The sequence below is a fragment of the Pseudochaenichthys georgianus genome, chromosome 20 (assembly GCF_902827115.2).
Source record: "Pseudochaenichthys georgianus chromosome 20, fPseGeo1.2, whole genome shotgun sequence".
Classification (NCBI taxonomy): Eukaryota; Metazoa; Chordata; class Actinopteri; order Perciformes; family Channichthyidae; genus Pseudochaenichthys; species Pseudochaenichthys georgianus.
In genome coordinates this window covers 17944201-17966254 of record NC_047522.1, presented here as the reverse complement: position 1 = coordinate 17966254, position 22054 = coordinate 17944201, and the positions used below count along the sequence as shown (strand labels likewise).

The 22054-nt window shown below is 40.8% G+C and overlaps 2 protein-coding genes across 9 annotated transcripts in view; both read left to right on the top strand.

Moving 5' to 3' along the window:
• The window catches only part of tnikb (TRAF2 and NCK interacting kinase b), a 50460-nt gene extending 34459 nt beyond the window's left edge, over positions 1-16001 (top strand). For 3 of the 6 annotated variants that reach the window (XM_071206956.1, XM_071206955.1, XM_071206953.1), the window contains 16 exons: positions 201-440; positions 891-997; positions 1544-1659; positions 1926-2017; positions 3725-3912; positions 4396-4501; positions 4919-5044; positions 7261-7369; positions 7530-7706; positions 7815-7958; positions 8343-8477; positions 8615-8715; positions 8904-9053; positions 10047-10206; positions 12191-12330; positions 12963-16001. In XM_071206956.1, coding sequence (XP_071063057.1) covers positions 201-440; positions 891-997; positions 1544-1659; positions 1926-2017; positions 3725-3912; positions 4396-4501; positions 4919-5044; positions 7261-7369; positions 7530-7706; positions 7815-7958; positions 8343-8477; positions 8615-8715; positions 8904-9053; positions 10047-10206; positions 12191-12330; positions 12963-13046 — 2175 coding nt within the window. In that variant the 3' untranslated portion in view covers positions 13047-16001. Of the gene's footprint in view, positions 1-200; positions 441-890; positions 998-1543; positions 1660-1925; positions 2018-2134; positions 2159-3724; positions 3913-4395; positions 4502-4918; positions 5045-7260; positions 7370-7529; positions 7707-7814; positions 7959-8342; positions 8478-8614; positions 8716-8903; positions 9054-10046; positions 10207-12190; positions 12331-12962 lie in introns of all 6 variants that reach the window. The other 3 variants (XM_071206952.1, XM_071206954.1, XM_034108408.2) reach the window with 3 other exon arrangements.
• An 873-nt stretch (positions 16002-16874) lies between these two features.
• Positions 16875-21749, top strand: eif5a (eukaryotic translation initiation factor 5A). Of its 3 annotated transcripts, XR_011645089.1 has the most exons (6): positions 16875-16980; positions 18409-18594; positions 19183-19287; positions 19638-19769; positions 20297-20437; positions 20694-21749. XR_011645089.1 is itself a non-coding variant. In XM_034108670.2 (5 exons), exons 2-5 carry the CDS (start codon positions 18427-18429, stop codon positions 20757-20759), a joined length of 471 nt encoding a protein of 156 aa, XP_033964561.1. In that variant the 5' UTR covers positions 16877-16980; positions 18409-18426; the 3' UTR covers positions 20760-21749. The 3 variants fall into 3 exon arrangements, 2 of the variants coding, with proteins under 2 accessions (XP_033964561.1, XP_033964560.1); XM_034108670.2 differs by lacking the exon at positions 20297-20437 and having other exon boundaries at positions 16877-16980; XM_034108669.1 differs by lacking the exons at positions 16875-16980; positions 20297-20437 and adding an exon at positions 16989-17085.
• Positions 21750-22054: the final 305 nt, after the last annotated feature.

Genomic DNA, 22054 nt, shown 5'->3' with positions numbered 1-22054 from the left:
GTGTAAACCTGGCTGTTGTGAAGGCACCCTGAGGCTTGTGTTTCTCACCTTCCTCTCCTTCTTTCTCATCTTTCTCTCCTCCTGCTGCATCTCGATCACATTGATCCTGCTCAAACCCTGCCTGGTTCCTGCGTGTGTGTGTGTGTGTGTGTGTGTGTGTGTGTGTGTGTGCGCGCGCGCGCACGTGTTTGTGCGTGCAGATGGCCCATTTGGTGCAGGTGAAGAGCCACGGTCTGTCCGGGTCCCAGTCCCTGTACGACCCCCACGGCGTGTCCTCATCCTCGGCGTCGCCCTCCCCCTCCCGGCCTCCCATGCCCCGGCAGAACTCCGACCCCACCTCTGACACCCCTACCCCCCTGCCCCTTTCCCGCCTGGCACCCCCCCTCGACAAGCTGGACCGTAGTTCATGGCTGCGGCAGGACGACGATGTGCCCCCCAAGGTCTCTGCATGCCCCACCCGAGTGTTGTCTGAGTGTGTGTGTGTTTACTTTAGCTTTGTCTTAATTTTCTCTTCTTTTCTTCCTTTTTCCTAAGTTTCTGTTGGGAGTCTCTCCTGATATTTGTATGTTTGTTATAACATATGAAACATGATCTTATGGCATTAACATCAAAGGCCACAATGAATAATCCATTGTTTTGAGCAGTACATCGTTTACAATACACATTTAACACAGACGTAGAAAGTCCAGGGGCCCCTAAAGAGGCATTTTTACTTTGATTTAAATCCTTTAAAATGAGCAGGACACTGATGTATGTGTTTGCTTTCAGGCATGTTCTAAATCAAACCCAACAGCACAGATGTTGTAATAAAAGTAGATACAAATTTGTGTTGTAGGTGTGTAATGGAAACAGATGGAGGTTCTTAATTAAGGTGTGTGTTGTGTATTCAGGTTCCTCAGAGGACGACCTCCATCTCTCCTGCTTTAGTCAGAAAACACTCTCCTGGAAACGGACCAGGCCTCGGCCCCCGGGCTGGAGCCCACCTTATACGGGCCAGGTACATGCATACACACACCAGACACACACACACACCATGTACACATCACTTCAGGGGACATTACATTGACTTACATGCATTTCCTGGAGACTTATCCTAACCTTAACCATAACCAACACATGCCTAACCCTAACCCTTAACCTTACCCTTACTCTAAACCTAACCAAGTCTTCACCCTAAAATGAATGATTCCCCTCATGGGGACCTCCATTTTGTCCCCATAAGGGAGGCGAGTCCCCACACATGACTGTGTAAACAGATTTAGGTCCCCACAAGTATAGTAATGCTAGGCCACACACACACACACACACACACACCAAAATACACGAGTAAAACAAAAAATATTTTATTTAGTTTATCTCCCACAATGACATGCATTTGAAGCTTGTTTCATCATGCCATACACGAAACATAAATAAACAGTGTAGCAAATCTTTAAGGCATGTTTTGAACTTGCATCAGGGACACTCACACAAACTCACACACATGATGATGTCGGATTTTTTTCTGTATGAATGAGACGCCACTGTGTTTGTGTTGCCTTAGCAACCCCGACTTGCGGAGGACGGACATTTCCCTGGATACGCCGCTGAAGAAGACAAGCAGTGGCAGCTCCTCCAGCTCCAGCACCCCGAGCTCCCATGGGGGGTCCAACGAGAGAGGTGCACACAAACACACACACACGTTTGTGCTAAGGTTTCCACTTCCACTCAAAAATCCTCAGTTTCCCAAAAAGTCTTCACTCATCGATAAATATCCTCAAATTTCTCAAACATTTCCCTACATTTAAAAATGTTTTCTCACTTGGTCTAAGTCTAAGTCTTCACCTTCCTCAAAAACAAATGTATTTCCAAAATGTCCACACTCCATAAAACAAGTTTTGGTTTCTAAAATGTACTACATTTTTTTATATTTTTTTTTTGTTCAGGTAACCAAGCAGTTAAGACTGAGGGCTCAAGTCTTTCTTCTTCCCATGAGAACAAAGAGGACGGCAGAGAGACACGACCCAGCCGGCCTGCAGTGAGTACACACACACTCAAACACACTCCAAACACACTCAAACACACACACTGAACTAACCACGTTGCTGTCCAGTTTCACTCTCTTCCTCTCATTCTTTCCTTCCTCGCTCCTCAGAGCTATAAGAGAGCTGTAGACGAGGTTAGTGACATTTCTCCTCCTTCACCCTGTCTCTGCCTCACCCCTCCTTCCACACCTCTCAGTGAAATCTATCTCTCCTCCCCTTGCACTCACCTGTCCCTTCTTTGGACTCTTGCACAGCTCTGCAATCCTACAGAAGTTGTATTTTATGACTCACATCTTGTTTTTCCATCCCGTTACAAAGCATAACAAAAAACATCAGTCGCTGTTGCCTAGGGCTGTTTTCAGATGGACTGTATATCTAAAATACCACAATATCATTCAACAAAAGTATAACCTTAAATCAATGAATATTTTTAAAGCCACTCTTGTTTATATATATATATACAAGTCGCGTACACAGACAGATGTGTTAATCACACAATATGGCATGTTGAATATGACACCTATCAGTGTGAACGCCTAAACCACTATGTTTCTCTCTCTGATTAAATTATGCTCTTTGTGTTTTACTCTTGTATCAGAAATGAACATGTCATTGATGATTTCCTGTAGGAGTCATGTCTGCATCTCACCCCTTCCTGTTCACACATATCTGCTCTCATATTTCATTTCCAGTCACACTTTTTCTCTTTCTCTTTCTCCCATTCTCTCTTTCATCAGGAGGAGTTGGTAAGATAAACCCCCTCTCTATTCCTACACCACACTTCCTGCCACTTTACAACCTTTTTGTTTGCGGCTGAGGCTGAATTAAAAAGCCCTGAACTTTGACATTTAAGCCTAAGCTTTTTAGCGCTATCCTTCTGCTCGCCGCCCATCCCACTATAACCTCTCACACTCATGTGGCTAAAATGTAAAATAATCTCACTAAAAGCTTGTGCCACAAATAGTAAAACTCCCGTTCACTCTTTTCTCACCTGCTTGTTTCTTCCAAGCTGCCTCATTCTGAGATGTTAGTAGTACTCCGGCTTCCACAAATATACCTTTTAATTTCTTCTGCTAGTCTATCAAAATTGGAGTAGAAACACAATTAGCTTGAAGTTGCATTTAGCTTAATACAAATGGAAACCTTGGGAGCTGTTTTAACATTTAAAATATATATTTTTTTTTTTCATGTTCTTTTATTTAATTTTTTTAGAGGCAGCTTATTACTTCACTGTATTCTACAAGATCATGTTTATTCATTTTATTCGGTTAATCTTTCGAATTTAGCTTTTAGTAGTCATAACATGTATTGATTATAGATATTGCCATGTCGTATAATGAATTAAGCATATTAATCCAAGGCCTTGAAAAATATTTGCACCAACTTTAGGTCGACATTCAATTTTTTTTTTTAAACACAGCTAGATTCTTTCAAGTATTCCTTTCTTATTTTTTGCACATTTAAAGTTTCTGATATTTTCTAACTACTTATTCTTCATTCAGCAATAAAGCTGCAACCAATAATTTTTGGGTAGATGCATAAGTTGTCTAAGCTAAATGTTCAAAACGCATCGTTATAAGAAGTATTAATATATTTTTTTAAATAAAATATCTTAATACTTCTACTACCATTTCTGCAGTCAGGAGAAATACATCTGGGATATTTAGATTTTTCTTTCACATTTTGTGTTTTTCCTGCAGGACCTGACGGCTCTGGCCAAAGAGTTGCGGGAGCTTCGTCAGGGCGAGGAGACGAGCCGCCCCCCAGTCAAAGTGACCGACTACTCCTCCTCCAGCGAAGACTCCCACAGCAGCGAGGATGAGGAGGGGGAGGGGGAGGGGGGGGCGAGTGATGGGACTGTGGCCGTCAGCGACATACCGCGGATCATGTGAGTGATCCTGTTAAATATCCTACAGGAAATGATCCCTCACTGCCCTTGCAAACACTAAGATATAGTGTCCACTTCATATGGTACAATGGAGTCCTATCATAGATCGTTAAAAACCCTATAGCACAAGACTAGTTTTACCTGGGGATCTGTAGTCATTTTATAATAATGATTAGGAGTTTCCTTTCCCGGTCGAGAATTATGGAAGTTCAGCTCTTTGTTTTGGTTTAATAACCCGGAACCTTTTTGAATTGTATGGTTCACCATCACTGCTCTGGTTGGTCGCATTTAGTAATTGTGTCAGAACAAATAATTCATACCATCCTAATTAGCATGTCTTAGCAAATGTAAATCGTTTGAAACTAATACGAGTAATAACAATCAAGGTCTTATTTTGTCACTTTTTAAGAATTTGTGGGAACACTGATGACAAAATAACTATACTGAGTAAAAATGCATTTATGTTTGACTTGTGTCTTTCAGGCCAAATGCGGGTCAAGCTATGAACGAGGCCTTCAGCATGTTGGGAGGTCACAATGATGACTCGTATGGAAACAGCTCACAGGACGGCACCCTGATGATGAGAGAGGTGAGACCACCTTTGACCTCTCTGACTTCACAATAATAATAACTGGACCCTCCCTTTATCCTCTTATGCTCTGTATACACATTGTGTCTTCTTCTGGCAGAGGTGCTGGCTTCACAGCGTTTTGATTTAGATGTTCTATTTGTGCTCCTATCTATTTGTTTGACATTCAGTGTCCTCCCAGCTAATCTGCTCAGAGAAATTCGCTTTGACTTCTTTGTTATGATGGTGCCAGCGCTTTCTGACCTGTGCAGGACTCTGGTTTCTGTTTGTTAAATATACAAAGGGGCTCTTTCTTCTGGATTCAGTGCCCACCCGCCCCCTTCTCTAAAACCAAACACAGCCGCACACAGCAGGTTTTCGCCCCTCCTTCACCTGAGCTGTCAATCAAAGCCTGGCTGCACCCATCTCTCTCTGCAGAAACACGGCAGACGGAGGCGGAGCTCCGCCGTCAGCAATGGTTTCTCCGGCAACGCCAATCTTCCCGATTTGGTGCAGCAAAGCCACTCTCCCCTTGTCTCCCCTGGAGACGCACCCGGGGCCCAAGTAGGTGTAGCTGCACCCCACTTTCGGCCCAGATAACCCCAACCCCCCCACCTGACCCCCACCCACACCTGAGACCAGCACCCTGCCACCTGTTCACCCTGTCACACCTCCAATTGCTCCTTATCAGGGGGAAATTAGCCATTGCCACCAATCAAACGCCAAGAAACATAACGCTTGATTTTTGGCTTTTTAATGCACATGTCATACATCTTTGCAAAATAGATTTTTTTACTATTTTATTTTACTATTCCTAGGTACAAGTATGATCTTTTTGGTATGTAATGTTTTTGGTTTATATGTTTGCACCAATTTGGTTAACATTTCAACACATGACACCTTCAAATTATTGCAAATGTTTGATCAAAACCCAAATCAATTCATAAAATCAATTTTAAATTATGTCTTTTAATTAAAAAGCATAACCCAATATATGTGCAGTTTTACTACTAAAACAATGAATAAGGCATACATCATTTCATCAATCAATATATTTCACCACAGTAATATTGCAGCTTCTTTTTGTATCTTAGAGCAACAAGACTTTTCGGAACCGAGGCTCTTTGCATGATGATTAAAAATGATGTGGCACCTTTAATTTCCTGCCCTGCTCCATTTCAATCGCTGGCTCCAGTGATTGGGAAAAAAATGATTTATTTCCTCCCCTGCTCGTGTTTGCTCTGCTCGTTTTTATCCCACTTTCTTCCTCCCTCTCTCAGTTTTCCAGATTCAGAAAACGTCCTCCACCCTGAGTACATGATGCATGTATCTTACACTAAAACTTGAACACTTAAATATAAGTGAAATTTGAATAAAGTGGTGCAGGAATGTGGTATTTCTGTAGGCAAACGCTGAAGTAACAATAAGCTCTGTGGCAGAGAAACGTTTATGTTATTACACATTCTGTTCAGCAGGATAATCTCCACATAACACCTTGCCATTTTTTAAGTTAATAGTTAACGTTATGCTATAAATGAACTACAGCATGGTCTCATGACTTCACGTCACCACCGCTAAGCTAAAGGCGGCTAATGTTCGGCGTGATGAGGTTTAGTCATCTCATTTAGACACTTCGCTCTTTTTTTTAATTCCCCAGTGGGATATTTACTGATGTACACTGAACAAAAATATAAACGCAACACTTTTGTTTTTGCTCCCATTTTTCATGAGATGAACTCAAAGATCTAAAACATTTTCTATATACACAAAATAACCATTTCTCTCAAATATTGTTCACAAATCTGAAAAAATCTGTGATAGTGAGCACTTCTCCTTTGCCGAGATAATCCATCCCACCTCACAGGTGTGGCATATCAAGATGCTGATTAGACTGCATGATTATTGCACAGGTGTGCCTTAGGCTGGCCACAATAAAAGGCCACTCTGAAACGTGCAGTTTTTCTTTATTGGGGGGGGTCCGAAAACCAGTCAGTATCTGGTGTGAGGGTTAGGGTTATGGTAATGTTGTGAATCGAGTGGCCTGTGTTCGTCGTCCATAACATACGCCTGCCCATACCATAACCCCACCACCACCATGGGCCACTCGATTCAAAACATTACCCTAACCCTAACCCTACCCCTCACACCAGATACTGACTGGTTTTCAGACCCCCCCAATAAAGCAAAACTGCACGTTTCAGAGTGGCCTTTTATTGTGGCCAGCCTAAGGCACACCTGTGCAATAATCATGCTGTCTAATCATCATCTTGATATGCCACACCTGTGAGGTGGGATGGATTATCTCGGCAAAGGAGAAGTGCTCACTATCACAGATTTTTTCAGATTTGTGAACAATATTTGAGATAAATGGTTATTTTGTGTCTATAGAAAATGTTTTAGATCTTTGAGTTCATCTCATGAAAAATGGGAGCAAAAACAAAAGTGTTGCGTTTATATTTTTGTTCAGTGTATTTTGCGTCGTAGAACAAACAGTTAAAATCTCTTTAGCTTGTATTAATCACAACCTTTTACCAGGAACATAAAATGCTAAGTCACTTTCAGGTTTAGGACTCATTCCTGCACCACTCTATTACGAAGGATGAGGCCAAAAAGGGTTTTCATTATCGTGACAAATGAGAGAAAGAAAAGAGAAAGTGAAATCTTTCGCTGAACCAACTCTTTCATTTCAACAGCTACCTGCTTCATTAGCTTTCCCCAAAACTAACAAACCATCTGACAAACATGTCATTTACTTGATTCTTTATTTGTGTAATGTGCAGTACGGGATGGGAAGCAGCGGAGGATCCAAGTCTTCCTTCACTCCGTTCGTAGATCCGAGGGTTTACGGGACCTCACCGACTGACGACGACGATAACACTTCTGCCTCATGTATGTATTAATCACAGTGGTAGTTGGTGAAAATCAAGATGATATAACAGGTATTTTACCGGGATATTTACCGGAAGAAAACCTACAGTCTGCTTCACAAAAATGATATTTATTGCTTTAATCTCTCAAAATGATAATGTGCTGTTTTGTTGTGTTGCAGCGCTTTTTTCTGACGAGCTTATGAAGCAGGAGCAGGAGCAGGCGCGGCTCAATGAGGCCCGAAAGATCTCCGTGGTCAATGTTAACCCGACCAACATCCGGCCGCACAGCGACACGCCCGAGATCCGCAAATACAAGAAACGCTTCAACTCTGAGATCCTCTGTGCAGCTCTTTGGGGTGAGACAGAGGAATCCTATTTATTTATGTATTCATTTGTATGTTTGTTTGTTTGTACATTCAATGCATTTAATACAGACATAAAACATTTGACTTTTTTTTGTGCAGGAGTGAATCTGCTGGTGGGGACGGAGAATGGCCTGATGTTGCTGGATCGAAGCGGTCAAGGGAAAGTTTATAATCTGATTAATCGACGGCGGTTTCAACAGATGGACGTCCTGGAGGGACTCAACGTCCTTGTCACCATCTCAGGTGGGAAATTAATATCATATATGATGATTCTGGGTTATTATTATTATTATTATTATTATCACAAACATTGAAATTCATCTAGAGATTCATGGGGAGTAAAAACCTTAAATCGAGAAATTATCCAAAGCTGCATTCGTAGTGAAGTAAAAAGTACGATATTAACCTGTGACATGTTAAAGTTAAGTTAAAGCCTTTTATTGTCATTATACACAGAGTATAACGAGATTCAGAGTGCAACTCTGTCCCGGTTTCCAAAAATACAAACAAATACATAACACTAAAAAACACGGCAATGTAGAGTAGAAATACTGAAGTACAGTACTTTTAACTGAAATATACAAACCTGAATATTAATTCTCTGAACTGATTTCCTTTCCATACCAGGGAAGAAGAACAAGCTGCGAGTTTATTACCTGTCCTGGCTAAGGAACAGGATATTACACAATGACCCTGAAGTGGAAAAGAAACAAGGCTGGATCACTGTCGGGGAGCTGGAGGGCTGCGTGCACTACAAAGTCGGTAAGAAAACACACCTTAATGTATATTGTGAGGACAGTTGTGTATGGATGGGATAATTGCAACTCAAGCATATTTTTTAATGATTTGTGTATATATGGTTCTGCATATCTGACTGTTTTAATGCTTTCTTTCTGCAGTGAAATATGAGAGGATTAAGTTTTTGGTGATTGCTCTGAAGAACGCAGTGGAGATCTACGCCTGGGCGCCTAAACCTTACCACAAGTTTATGGCCTTCAAGGTTAGATGTGGGGTTAAACAGTTGGATACAAGTGGTAAAATACCTCTAACAAGACTAAAGTTGACCCTGTATGTTTGAATACAATGTCAATGTTGGGCAACTGGTGGTTTACTTTTTAAACCTTTTCAAATTAACTTATATTTGTTTTCTCTATGTTTATTGTGTTTAATAAATGTTTTCCTCTGCAGTCGTTCACTGAGCTGCAGCACCGCCCTCAGCTGGTGGACCTGACGGTGGAGGAGGGTCAGAGGTTAAAGGTCATCTATGGCTCCAGTGTCGGCTTCCACGTCATCGATGTGGACTCTGGAAGCCCCTATGACATCTACATCCCCTCACATGTTAGTGTGTGTGTGTGTGTGTGTGTGTGTGTGTGTGTGTGTGTGTGTGTGTGTGTGTGTGTGTGTGTGTGTGTGTGTGTGTGTGTGTGTGTGTGTGTGTGTGTGTGTGTGTGTGTGTGTGTGTGTGTGTGTGTGTGTGTGTGTGTGTGTGTGTGTGTGTGTGTGTGTGTGTGTGTGTGTGTGTGTGTGTGTGTGTGTGTGTGTGTGTGTGTGTGTGTGTACACACACATATCTAGACATTAATTGCATTTGATTGAATGTTTAAATGAGTGGTTCCTTTCTGGTTAAGTGAACGGATAAAAGTGTGAATGAAAGGATGGCTGCCTTCATGATTGAATGAATGAGTGAGTCAATAGATGAATTAATGGATAGAACAAGGATTGATTGGATACAGGGATTGCTGCCATAATGAGTGAATTAATTAATTAGTGGGTGAATAAATAATTAGTGATGATGGATAAAAGAGTGAATGGACAACTTACTAAATGAGTGAGTGAATTAATCAATAAGTGAATAAACAAAATAATAATGGACAGGAGAGAGATTGAATTAATGGACAGCTGACTTGGTGAGTGAGTGAATGAATATGTGAATAAATAAAGTAGTGAATGGATAAATGAGGGATTGAATGAATGGACAGCTGACTTAGTGAGTGATTGAATGAATGTATACCTGCTTTAATGACTCAATGAATGAGTGATGTTGTGGGATAGTTGGTGTCCTCCTCTAACCTCGGTCTGGTTACAGTAAGATACGGATGGGGGGAGGGGGGGTAAGGGAGAAGTAAACCGTAACCACGGCGACCGCCTTACAAGAATCACGCTCATGTCTGTTTCCATGGCGATTGCGTGGCTGCATATGGAGCGGGAGCCTATATTGTTGCAGCAGTTTCTCCCCATTCAGGGAGGGGACAGTGGGGGGGTTAGTGATCACAGCGGATCCTAATCCCCTGCCCCCCCCCCCCCCAAACTCCTCACCCCCCCCTCCTCGCAGATTCAGGGTCAGGTGACCCCACACGCCATCGTGGTGCTGCCCAAGACGGACGGCATGGAGATGCTGCTGTGCTACGAGGACGAGGGCGTCTACGTCAACACCTACGGACGCATCACCAAAGACGTGGTGCTGCAGTGGGGCGAGATGCCCACATCCGTCGGTACGTCAACCAATCAGCTCGTTTCTCCCTCAACCCCACTGACCTCTGACCTCTATGATCGGATCATCCTTTCACCCTCACTTCTACTATCTCCTCTTCCTCCTCCGTTCAAAGCAACACTCCTCTCTCTCCTCCTGCCTTCTGCTTTCCGCTAAAACAAGAAGATTGTAGTGTCACCTGTTTCATATCAAAGGGATACAACAGGCTTTTGGAAGGTTTAATAACTTTATTTGTTTACATGATGAGAACAAACAGTAGGAGCTAAAATCATCCATGTGAAACTGATGGTTCTGTTGCTTCATAATAAAATGTTCACAAAATATCAGTAGCTGACACATGAAGCACATACAAATATCAGTGGCTGACACATGAAGCACATACAAATATCAGTAGCTGACACATGAAGCACATACAAATATCAGTAGCTGACACATGAAGCACATACAAATATCAGTAGCTGACACATGAAGCACATACAAATATCAGTACTTTAGTATTTTAAAATTCAGACATTAAAATATGTGGGTTTTTTGTTGTTGTTGCACTAACATAAGACTGCATATAATCCAGATATTTAAGCAATTAAATGGAGAGGTCAAGCTGACCCTCTCGCAACAAAACAAAGTTAAGCTCACATAAATTGTAAAAATACAACTAAATATATTACAACCAGTAGCATACAAAATTGGCAAAAAAGCTTAACCATAGGTGGATAGAAATACACCAAAAAGGGGTGAAATAAGTGAAGAAGAATAAATAAATGTCATTAGTATCATGACATTTATAAATTCATGCAATATCAAATAGAAAAAAATAGTTATGTGTCACATCAGGATAATAAAACAAATCAAACCAGAGGTCTGGTGTCAATGTTGTCATTGCTTTACAGGTGAGTTTACCAAAAAATAACAACCCAAAAACTGATTGTATCTCTTTAATGTCGAGTGTTGGAAGTCCATTGACTGCATGAGCACACACACTTTTCCTTTAAACACTACTTTTTTAAATACCTGTTTTTCTAATGTGGGGAGAAATGATTGTGTGTTGTTGGTCTGTTCTCTTGTTCTGTATTAAATATTTCCAAAAAATCTTACATTCATCCCTGATTGCATGAGCTCCAAAAACAAGATATTTCTGTAATTCAGCAGAACCAATACATCTATTATTTGTACACACTCAGTCACACTTTGTCAAAACACATGGAGAGGAAACTCAAGCACATCAGGGATGGATCTTGGATTTTATGATCTGAGTCAAATCTTCAGTGTTTTCCCATTCAGCCTTTCTCAGTGTACAATATCCTGAATGATGATGATATTTGACTGTTGGCTCTGTATGTGGACATCATCTCTTGTTAACATGTTTGTGTGTATTTAATGTTAAACCAGAGTTTCTCACAGCCAAGTCCGGCCTCAGCCCCCTCCTCCCTTCAAAGACAATCATAAATACTGAATCGTCGTAACGTTTTCACTCGACAACGGCAAACAACTTTATTGCAAGAGGGGGAAAAAACCTTCCACTGGATGTTATCTCTGTGACAGAGGAAGGTGCTCATCATTGCCAGCTGGACCTTCTCTGCTGATGCTTTTCCATCACTTTGTAGCGCACACTTAAGTCGTTCGACCAGATTATTAGCATTTCACCTCCACCGAGTTTCTAATCTCATTGGCTCGAAACCTTCCCACTGTAATGTTTTATAGTAGAGCAGTTGTAAAAAAAGCTGAATTTGTCACTAATGCTGCAAATCTCAGACATCCTACATCAGTCAATGGTGCTCCAATAACTCATATATATCAACATCAGAGCTTTCTATCGTTTTAAATCGGTCAGAAACTGCTGCAATAATCTCCTCCCAGAGGTGAGGCGGAGGATGTGTGACTGGCTTGGATGTGAGACTGGTGCTGAGTCTTCTCCTGTCCAATCCCCCTCTGTGTGTTTGTGTTTGTGCGTGCGCATGTGTGTATGCGTGTGTGTGTCCTTGCAGCCTACATCCACTCCAACCAGATCATGGGCTGGGGAGAGAAGGCCATTGAGATCCGCTCCGTGGAGACGGGACACCTCGATGGAGTTTTCATGCACAAGCGAGCTCAGCGACTGAAGTTCCTATCGGAGAGGAACGACAAGGTGAGTCCTAAAAACACCTGCACGACCCGAAAAACATTTACAACTACCAGAGAAAACAGGCTCAACGTTATATATATATATGATATATTTGATCGTATCATACTGAGATTCTGTGTCTAGGCTAATAAAATAGAACCATTTAACGGATGGTACTTAAAATGAAGTGCTTTTTGAGCCGTCCTGTGGTTAAGACGGGTAATGTTTTTCTGTTTTTCTTTCAAGTAGGACTGAAACTGCAAGATTATTTCCGTTTTCAATTATTTTGTCAATAACTTTTTCTTGATTCATCAGTTAATGGTCTATAAGAATTTCAGAAAATAATTAGAAATAGGTGATTTGTCAGTCCAAAACCCAAAGGTGTATTTGTTTAATATGATATAGAAACAGAACAAAACAAGAAATCTAAAATTGCCCTTATGTTATTATAAAGGTGCTAATTTGCTAAAATGTTCTGATTCATTTTTCAAGACTTTTACAAAAGGAACTTTGGAAATCTCTTTGTATAACTCCATACATCAGAGGAACACTGTAAACAGCCATAAAGAAATGTTTTTTTGTTTTGTTTATTTTTCTAATCAATATTTAAGTAAATAAGCTGCATCATACTGTATTATTACCTCTCCTCCCTGCAGGTTTTCTTCGCCTCGGTGCGCTCTGGAGGAAGCAGCCAAGTCTTCTTCATGACCCTCAACAGAAGCTCCATGATGAATTGGTAACCTTCAACAACACGAGCCTCCTCTTCTTCACTCTGAACATCAGCCGACATCAGGAGGACAGTGTGTGTGTGTGTGTGTTTGTGTGTATGTGTGTGTGTACAATGTGTGTCTGGAGGAAATCAACGAGCTGCTGAAGGGACGAAATTGCAACTGGAGTAAACTCGCAGTAAAAACAGCATCCAACCTCTAGGTGGCGATGCAGGTCACTCCACACACTGACAGCGGCCTTCGCTGTGGACGTTTCCTCTCGAGGGTTTTTATTCCAGACTTTAAAGGACGATGACATCACGCCGAGTAGCCTTTGACTTCCTGGAGCAAATCTCTGTGTAGCACATTAATGATTCCTGACAGGGTGTTCACACTGCGAGCATGATTTCTTGCTTGTTGGTGAAGATGCAGGTGGGCTGAATTCAATCATACAGCTTTTACAGGGCTGGGTCATAGTAAGAAAAAAATCCTACTTTCTAAGGTAAACAGAAGAAGAAAACTTTCAAAATGACCAAAATAGCAGATGCAGCTGGTTTAAAAGTCACCAAAATCACTTTGCAGTACATCCGCACTAGGCTGGCTAAGGTTGTCCAAACTAAATTGTGTTTTCATCTCCAAAATAAATGTGTAAAAATCCATAAACTCTCACCAAATGTTGAGCTGTGGACAAGCAAGAATGAGTCGTTGGAAGACAACCTCAATCTGCCATTAGGGCTGCACCAAATATTAAGAAAATACAATAAACTTGTTGAATATATCACAAAAGATATTACTCACGATTGATAAACCGATATTAAAAATAACTGTCTTGTACATCTAAAATATTGACGGACAAATAAAAACATGTTTTGTCTCCCCTGAATATTGAGTGCTATCATTCATCATTTATCTGACATGCTTAAAACGGATAGGAATCAGGTATTTGGCAGATATAGAAGACTTCATTAGACTCATCTAACCTTTAAAAGACATTTGCCTTTCCCTAATTTGTGTTATATGACAAATAATCTTTACAACAACTTAAAAATGCTGATGTAAACACTCATTATTTCCCAGCTTTTTCCATCTAAGTGTGGATGTACGCTGAATCAGCCTTTTTATCATCATAAGACCAAATATTGAATTCAGATTTTATAGTATATGATGAAAAGTGATTACTGATCTTCATGGATGTTTTCTAGACTCACATCTTGTAGCAAAACCTCAAAGGGTGTTCTCTTCGCGCTGTCAGATGTTTTATGATAAAGCACATCACAATCCATAAAACCGGGAGAAGTGGAGCTATGTTTTTCCCCTGATCATTGCTCTCTGTCTGTAGGAAATGAAAGGACTTTATGATGGTGTTGCTCACAGTGTGAACACTCACTTTGAGTGCTGCTGCTGAAACACCTTCTGTCTCTTCCCCTTTATAAGAAAAATAATTACAAAAAAGCAGTGGAAAATGGGGGATTTTATACTTGTTGTTGAGGATGCACGGCTTCTTTGTCCTGGTGTATATCTGGCAGGGGAAGGAAGGTTGTAGATATTGTATTATTGCTGCAACAGCAACACAATAACTTCACATCATTTCTCACAAAAGGGACTTGGCGTAGAGTAGTTGCCAACTTCTGGAAGTTTTTTGTTTCTTCTTCCACCTTTTGTTCTGTCCCTGCTGTTTTGTGTACACTGTGTAAATACTCACTTTGATGTTAAGAACAGTTTTTGCAAAAGCAGGTGAGAATACACAAGAAAGAAAACAAGAAAGTTTCGCTTTTATTTCATACCTCTGTCAAATCTGTCCCATCAAGAGTGGACTTACACAAAAGATTTGTTTGGGTTGACACCTCAAGTTGACTCTTTTTCTGCGTAGTTCATCACTGTTTATTAAGTTGTGCATTTTGCATGGTGACAAACATATTTTACCTGTCGTTATTATAAATTGTAAGTTTAAGGCAATACACACTGTCAAAGCTGGACGCTGAGAGACAAACTTTCTACACTGAGCTGTACATTCAACGTTTTGAAACTTAGCTTTGTCTCTGTGCTTTTATCTCATGAGAAACAGTCAGATAAATCAAGATTGCAGACTGGATTATTATACATTTACCATCAAATGTATACTTTTTGTTGATGCTCACACTTAGAGCAGCTTATAAAGAGCGAGCAGGGCGGGCTCAGCATCACTTTTGAGGACATTTTCTACTTTTTACCCTTTGATGATTGTCTCTGTAAACGCTGATGTTTGTGGGATTGTGATCAGGCTGCGAGAGAGGAAAGATGTTCACCTTTTACTTGATATTTCTTTTGATTGTTCATTGATCTTAAAGGATGTTACAAGTTTTCCATGTGCAGGATGTTAGCATTAATCAGCCTGTGAATAAAGGTCAGGGTCCGTGTGAGAGACCATAGATAAAAAGATATATATATACTGTAAGAATTTTTGTTAAGGATGATATCTTACTGATCATTTTAGAGGAAGACAAAAAATAATAATGTTCACTAATGAAAGCTTAGTTGTCTTTCTACAGAATAGAAAACATAGCTATAAGAATTTCTAAAAAGAAAAAAATACAATGTTTTTATTGTGGTATTATTTGTATTTGTATTTCAATTTTTGTACGTATCAGGACTGAACGTATGTACGGCTGTCAGCCTGTGTGTGTGTGTGTGTGTGTGTGTGTGTGTGTGTGTGTGTGTGTGTGTGTGTGTGTGTGTGTGTGTGTGTGTGTGTGTGTGTGTGTGTGTGTGTGTGTGTGTGTGTGTGTGTGTGTGTGTGTGTGTGTGTGTGTGTGTGTGTGTGTGTGTGTGTGTGTGTGTGTGTGTAGATGAGCGTGTGTGTGTGTGTGTATGTGTAGATGAGCATGTGAGTGTACGTTTTCACCTTGTCTGAATCACTGGAATCAGTCAAAAAGACGACCTCAGTCTGGTAACACACATCTGTGATGTTGAAAAATCTACAATAAATGTCCTCTCCTTGTACAGCTACAACACCTGCTCCACTCTCTTTCTTTTTCAATTCATTTATAGACACATTTGTTGAGAAAGACATGTGCTACTAGCATGAAGTTGAACAAAGGGCCCTGGCAAAATTGTGTTTGCAGGTCCTTTTTTTGAATGTCATAACCAAATCCTCCAAAAAACATTAACGTTATATTTTACCCAATGTGATGATTCACCTCTTAAAGGACTTTGGATTCTTTCAATACCATACAATCTACATTTAACAAAGTGTTAAGTGTGCACTATTAATTACTTAGGACTGATGCATAGGCTGAAGAAAATAAATCTGCTCAAAGATTTGTGCTTGACCTCAGTGCCGAACCGAGTTCATCAACCGAAATACTTAATTAGATATTAATAAAGTAGCTTGAGTTAAAGCTGTACTTGCAGTTCTGTGGGGCTACACTTACGCTCACAGTGCTTTGATAATACACCTGTTGTGATTTTGCAATTCCAATATGATTCACAATCAATATTATGATTGAAAAATGCTTTATATTAGTCATTATGGTGTGATCTGTTCCAAACACAGATTATTAAATATTTAGAATAACGTGTAGGCTGAGACATCGATGCAGCACCACAATACTTATATCAGAATAGTTCAAGCACATATTTTTGGCTGTAACAAATAATAACAACAATGTTATTATTGCAAAAACCCATACGATTTGTATTTGTGTTTTGATGAATTGTGCATCCCTACAAAGAAAGGCCATGACTGAAAAGGTTCTGTCATTAGTTTTGTAAGACACGCCTTTTGCACCCTTGAAAAATAAAAAACAGTAGATGATGCCCCGTACTGTATTGTATGTAGGTTGCCAGGTTGGATTTCCTTCGACCTGGCATCCCTTTCTGCCAGGCTGCCACCGGAAAGCATACACCCCTCTCCCTCGCCTTCTACGGTACGGGTGCTGCAGTAAAGTTGGCCGCGCTTGCGCACTTTCGGTCCTCTTTTTCTAGGAAGGTAAGTGTGGCATGGCGCGTGTTTCTGCCTTTGGGGGGATACACGGGCGGCATAACGGTTTTTTAATTGAAGGAATAACGGGTTCGGAGACGCTGAAGTACCAATGTAATTGTTTGAGAAGCTGGCGATGTAGTTATTTGATGTCCCGGTAGATTGTCGGTCGCAGTCCGGGGTGTGGGTGTCCGTGCTCCAGCTAACGTTAACAGATTGAATCAAAGGGACATGAGGCCTTCGGCTGCGCTCTTCGTAGAAGACGCTTGTCATTCTCCACGCTAATGTCTACCTTTTTCCTAGTAGGGAAAATCAGAATCAGATGGCTATTTATCACCTTATGTTTCAATAAAATGTCGGGAACTAAAACACAACTGTCCGCATATCCGCTGCTTCCGACGGGGCGTCAATCTTTGCTTTATTTGGACGCAGCTGAATGGATAGCTAGCATGTTAGCATCCCATTAGCTGACAGCCGGAAAACGGTATTTGCTATTTGTGAAGCAGAAGCGCAAGTCAGTCGGTAAAAATACACCTCGACAGCAAAAAAATTGCCTAACCAGGCTTTGTTAATTTTGTAGATTGTGTTAAACCGAAATATACAATAATATTTGCAAATGGTGGCGTGTGGTGTTATTGTTAGTTGGCTTTTAAACGTTATTAGGCGCTGTTGCACTTGTTAACTCCAGGCCGTCTAACCTGCTTTACGCCAGCTCGTCTGTTAATGTCAGATTACTCAAATAACTCTCCCAATTCCCCTTTGGGAGACAGTGTTATTATTTTAAAACCACTGTGACTCATTGAGCTGATAGGCTGATGTTGTTGTGAAGTTCTGTATTGTCTGCTTACAAAAGTGCTAACGTGAGTATTTAAAGTGGCGAAGCCGCCTGGCCTCGTGTTGATGCGGGCTGTCATCCAAGTGTTTGTGTAGCTGTATTTTTAGTTGGACTTTTTTTGTTCAGAGTGGATTTAATTGAATCTTCGTAAAACATTGAGTGCTACTTTTGCCAAGATCTCGCGATATCTATTTACATGGCGGTGCTCGACCCGCCCAGTGGGACCTATGAGTGGGACCCTAGTAAAGTCAGAAACAGGGCAATTCATTTGTATTTACCCCAAAATAATTTACCCGAATTCAAACGAGGAACATCTTTTCGTTTGAGTATTTAGTGCAAAAACAGTCAGAATGCCTTAAAAAAATTTATGACACAATTATTCCCGTTTACAGAAGGCGGGTCTGGATTTGTGCTTTTACTCACATTTTTTATATATTATAACAAGTGAACCTTTCATTATGTCAGCTGTCATGTAAACAATTCAACTCTTTACACCCGATTTGGTATACGCTTCCAGGATAAATCCTGTCATTGCTATATTTCTGAGTTTGAATATTTTCTGATAGGCAGTGTGGTGATTTTTCTGTACGTATCTCTTACAGCACCGCTGACCCATCACCATGTCAGATCCCGATCTTGACTTCACAACTGGCGAGTCTGGCGCCTCCGCCACCTTCCCTATGCAGTGCTCTGCTCTGCGTAAGAACGGGTATGTGGTGCTGAAGGGACGCCCCTGCAAAATTGTCGAGATGTCCACCTCCAAGACCGGCAAGCACGGACATGCCAAGGTAAACTGATCCTTAAAGTATGGTAATGTAGCCCCTCAAAATGATGGCAGTAGTTTGGTATAAAAAACTCAAGCAGTTTCAAATAAGGGTTTGGCAGAGACCCGAGGCTCGGCATGGGCCTTCGGGCCTCTCACATTTCAGACCAGTCTGATCGAGCTGTGAGAAGTGTGGCTTTAGTTATGCAGTCTCCTTATCTTTTCCTTTTTATAAATACCAAGGTGCCCCTGCATGTACTTTGCCCTCCTGTGGGACTTGGGAGTTCACACTAAATGGAACATTTAAATAATTGCTGTACATATTCAAAGTTGCCATCACTTAATTGGGGATTAAAACTTGACACTGTTTATTGGTGCTTTTTGTTTTGAAATCAACAATGGAAAATGCTTCTGACCTTCTTTGGGTCTAGTCCTTGTCGTGTTATATTTCGCGCTATACTAAAGACATTCAATTTTGGCGTAATTTTTCCACATATGGTGCATTTGTATTTCTTTGTGCTTTCCTAAGCGTCATGTTTTGTCTTATAAAGCTAACACTGACAGGTCTCTGAAATATTTGACCTCACTTTGTAATAAACAATTACTTCCATAGGTTAACATGGTTGGTATCGACATCTTCACCAACAAGAAGCATGAAGATATGTGCCCATCCACCCACAACATGGATGTTCCCTCCATCAAGAGGATAGACTACCAGGTACTCAGGCAGTACATTTTTGCCGCCGAATATGAATATAGGTATATTTTTTTTCTTGTTGATACTATGTATGTTTAAGTAATTTTAAATATTGTTGATAGAACATTTTCCCTAACTCTAATATTGGCATTGGAAATTCCATCGTCCAATATGAACAAAAGGATTATGTAAATGCCACCGATGTTCCAAAAAAAAGACTATTATTCATGTAGCATAATCGAGAAGAATACTTTTGTTGTAAAACCTGACAATAATCACTCTTGCGCTACCATCTGAATTTATAGGACTAGACTTGTGTGCAACACCGGACAGAGTTTGTGTAATTTGCGGTTTGGTCGTCTCCTTTCCAGCTGATTAACATCAACGAAGGCTTCATGACCTTGATGAGCGACAGCGGGGATATCAGGGAGGACCTGCGTGTCCCTGAGAGCGAAATCGGCAAGGAAATCGAGACTAAGTTTGAAGCTGGTGATGAATTCATGGTAAGTCTCAAAGCTCTTGCAATAATTCACTGTGGCGAAAGGTCCCTTGTATACAGCCACCATGTTTTATCAGGTCGCACATGAGATTATTGTTTAAAGGCAGAATGCGACCACAGCAAGCTGCTGCAACAAAATCAGTTTGGTTGTTTTCTATTGAAAAATTGTTAGTAAAGCAGCCTTTTGAGTTCAACTTGTCATACCCTTTTTATTTATTCCTGTAGCTATTTTTAAAAGTGCTGCAATGGACATACTGAGCAGGATTTATATACAAAGAGAAAAGAGCCAGAATTATGATGCATTCAAACTCTATTAGGTAAAAATGTATATTGGGCAGAGTTCAATTATAATGTCATGTGTTTAAATGTAATGTTGTAAGATATAGTTTTTGGCTAGAAACCGGCTACCTTTTCAATATAACTATATATGGTGTGAACTAAGCCTACTGGGAACAAAGAACAAGGGGTTTTATTTTTTATTAATGCAAATGGTCATTCAAATTTTCTGAAGAAATGTTTTTATCCTTTCAGGAAAGGACAAATGCCACTGTCGTGGCTTCTTAATTAATAAATGCAGCTCTGTAATGAGCTGTGAGACCTCTCTGCACGAAGATGTTAAATTACTCTTGAGGGTCACAAGATACTCTTTGGTTCTGATGCAAGTCCTGGGTGGTATGCATTTTGAATTTTATCATCGTGAAGATGCCTGACACCTGAAACTGATGACGATATGGCAAATTCTCGGCATTGCTTGTCATAAATAGCATCTCATGAAGAAGCAGAAATCTGTCTGCCATGTGTTCTTATTCTTATCATGTTGACATGAATGCAGACAGGATTGTTGTCACTCCAGTGGAAAGTGTGAAGATCGAGCTGCGTCTGTAAAGTTTCAGATGATTGACTTAAACATGTTGTGTGCTCTGTGCAGGTCACTGTCATTTCTGCCATGGGGGAGGAATGTGCTGTCGCTACCAAGGTCCTGACCAGCAAATAGACTACAGACTTTGCTGCCCAGGCAACAAGCACCACCTACAACCAGTCTCTTGCATTCTCATTGGTTCTGTCACCAAAGCGTCGGCCTTCACAGACAACCTCAATCATTCTGTTATGATTTCTCTCCTCAATGCTTGATTTGATCTCCCCTTCTCCTTTCTCCTTTCCATTGCTGTTGGGAAGTTCCACTGCAGCTCGCTGCGTGGTCAGCCTGATCACTGAGGTTTTGTTTGGTAACTTTATATAAAACGACTTCAAAAATGATGATCAGTTGCTCATTCCTGCTTATTTTTGCTTTCAAGGTGTTTGTTTCGCCACTCACATTCCTGAATGTTTAAATAACAACGGGATTCAGCTTGTGTATGATTATTGAAGATGGCCTTTTAGAGGGGAGGGGATAGTTTTGAGTTGTTAAAGCAGTGGGAGGGAGGGTAGCCCCTTGTAGATGCTAAATTCGGGTTTAGGCCATCCCTTTAGCAGCCATCCTGCTTTCCAGCATGACCTCAGCTCTGGTTCCTGTGTGGATTGGGCCCAACCAAAGTCCTTTTCTCTCCTAAACGCTGGGATTGGTGATGGCAAGCACTTATGAGCACTTGAGGTCCACCTCAGCATGTCAAAGCTCTCAAAACCAAGAAAAGAGAAGTGTTTTTTTTCTCCCCAAGAACAGGAACAAACCAGTGATTTACCGTTGTGATGCCAGTCTCTTGTCTGCTTAAAAGTTGGAGGGGCGCTCACACCTCGTACACCGGGGCCCCGGCCACCCCCAATACAAAAGGAGTGTTATATTTAGTTTTGAGAGGCATGAGTGTGTAGCGTTGTGGGCCTCCGTCATGTGTGAAGCGGTTTGCAGTGAGGCGTGTTTCTTTTTGATGGACTCGATCGGGTTGGGCAGGGTGGTAGAGCTGCAAACCTTTTGTTCACTCGAGGCCCTTGTCACCTGACTGGAGATGGCAAAAATAAAACGATGAAACAAATGGACAAAAACTGCAAACTATTGTCTGGTTTTCTGTCTCATATCCCTTTCATGTAATTGTAAGTATTTAAATTGTAAAACTGTTAATAAATATAGAAAGTGGTGGACTAAGTGCTCAAATTCTAGCAAAGATAGTTAAATACATAAAAGTTGGACATTTTGTAGCTTATGTCCTTTTAAGTCCTGTCACTGTCATATTATGTTCCTATGCAACAATCATGGTACAATTCACAATATTTATAAAATATTTCTAAGAACAAAAAAAGGCTTGAATTCATCTTTAACCTTTTTCTTTTTTTTAATCTTTCTTTTTCTGGCTAATT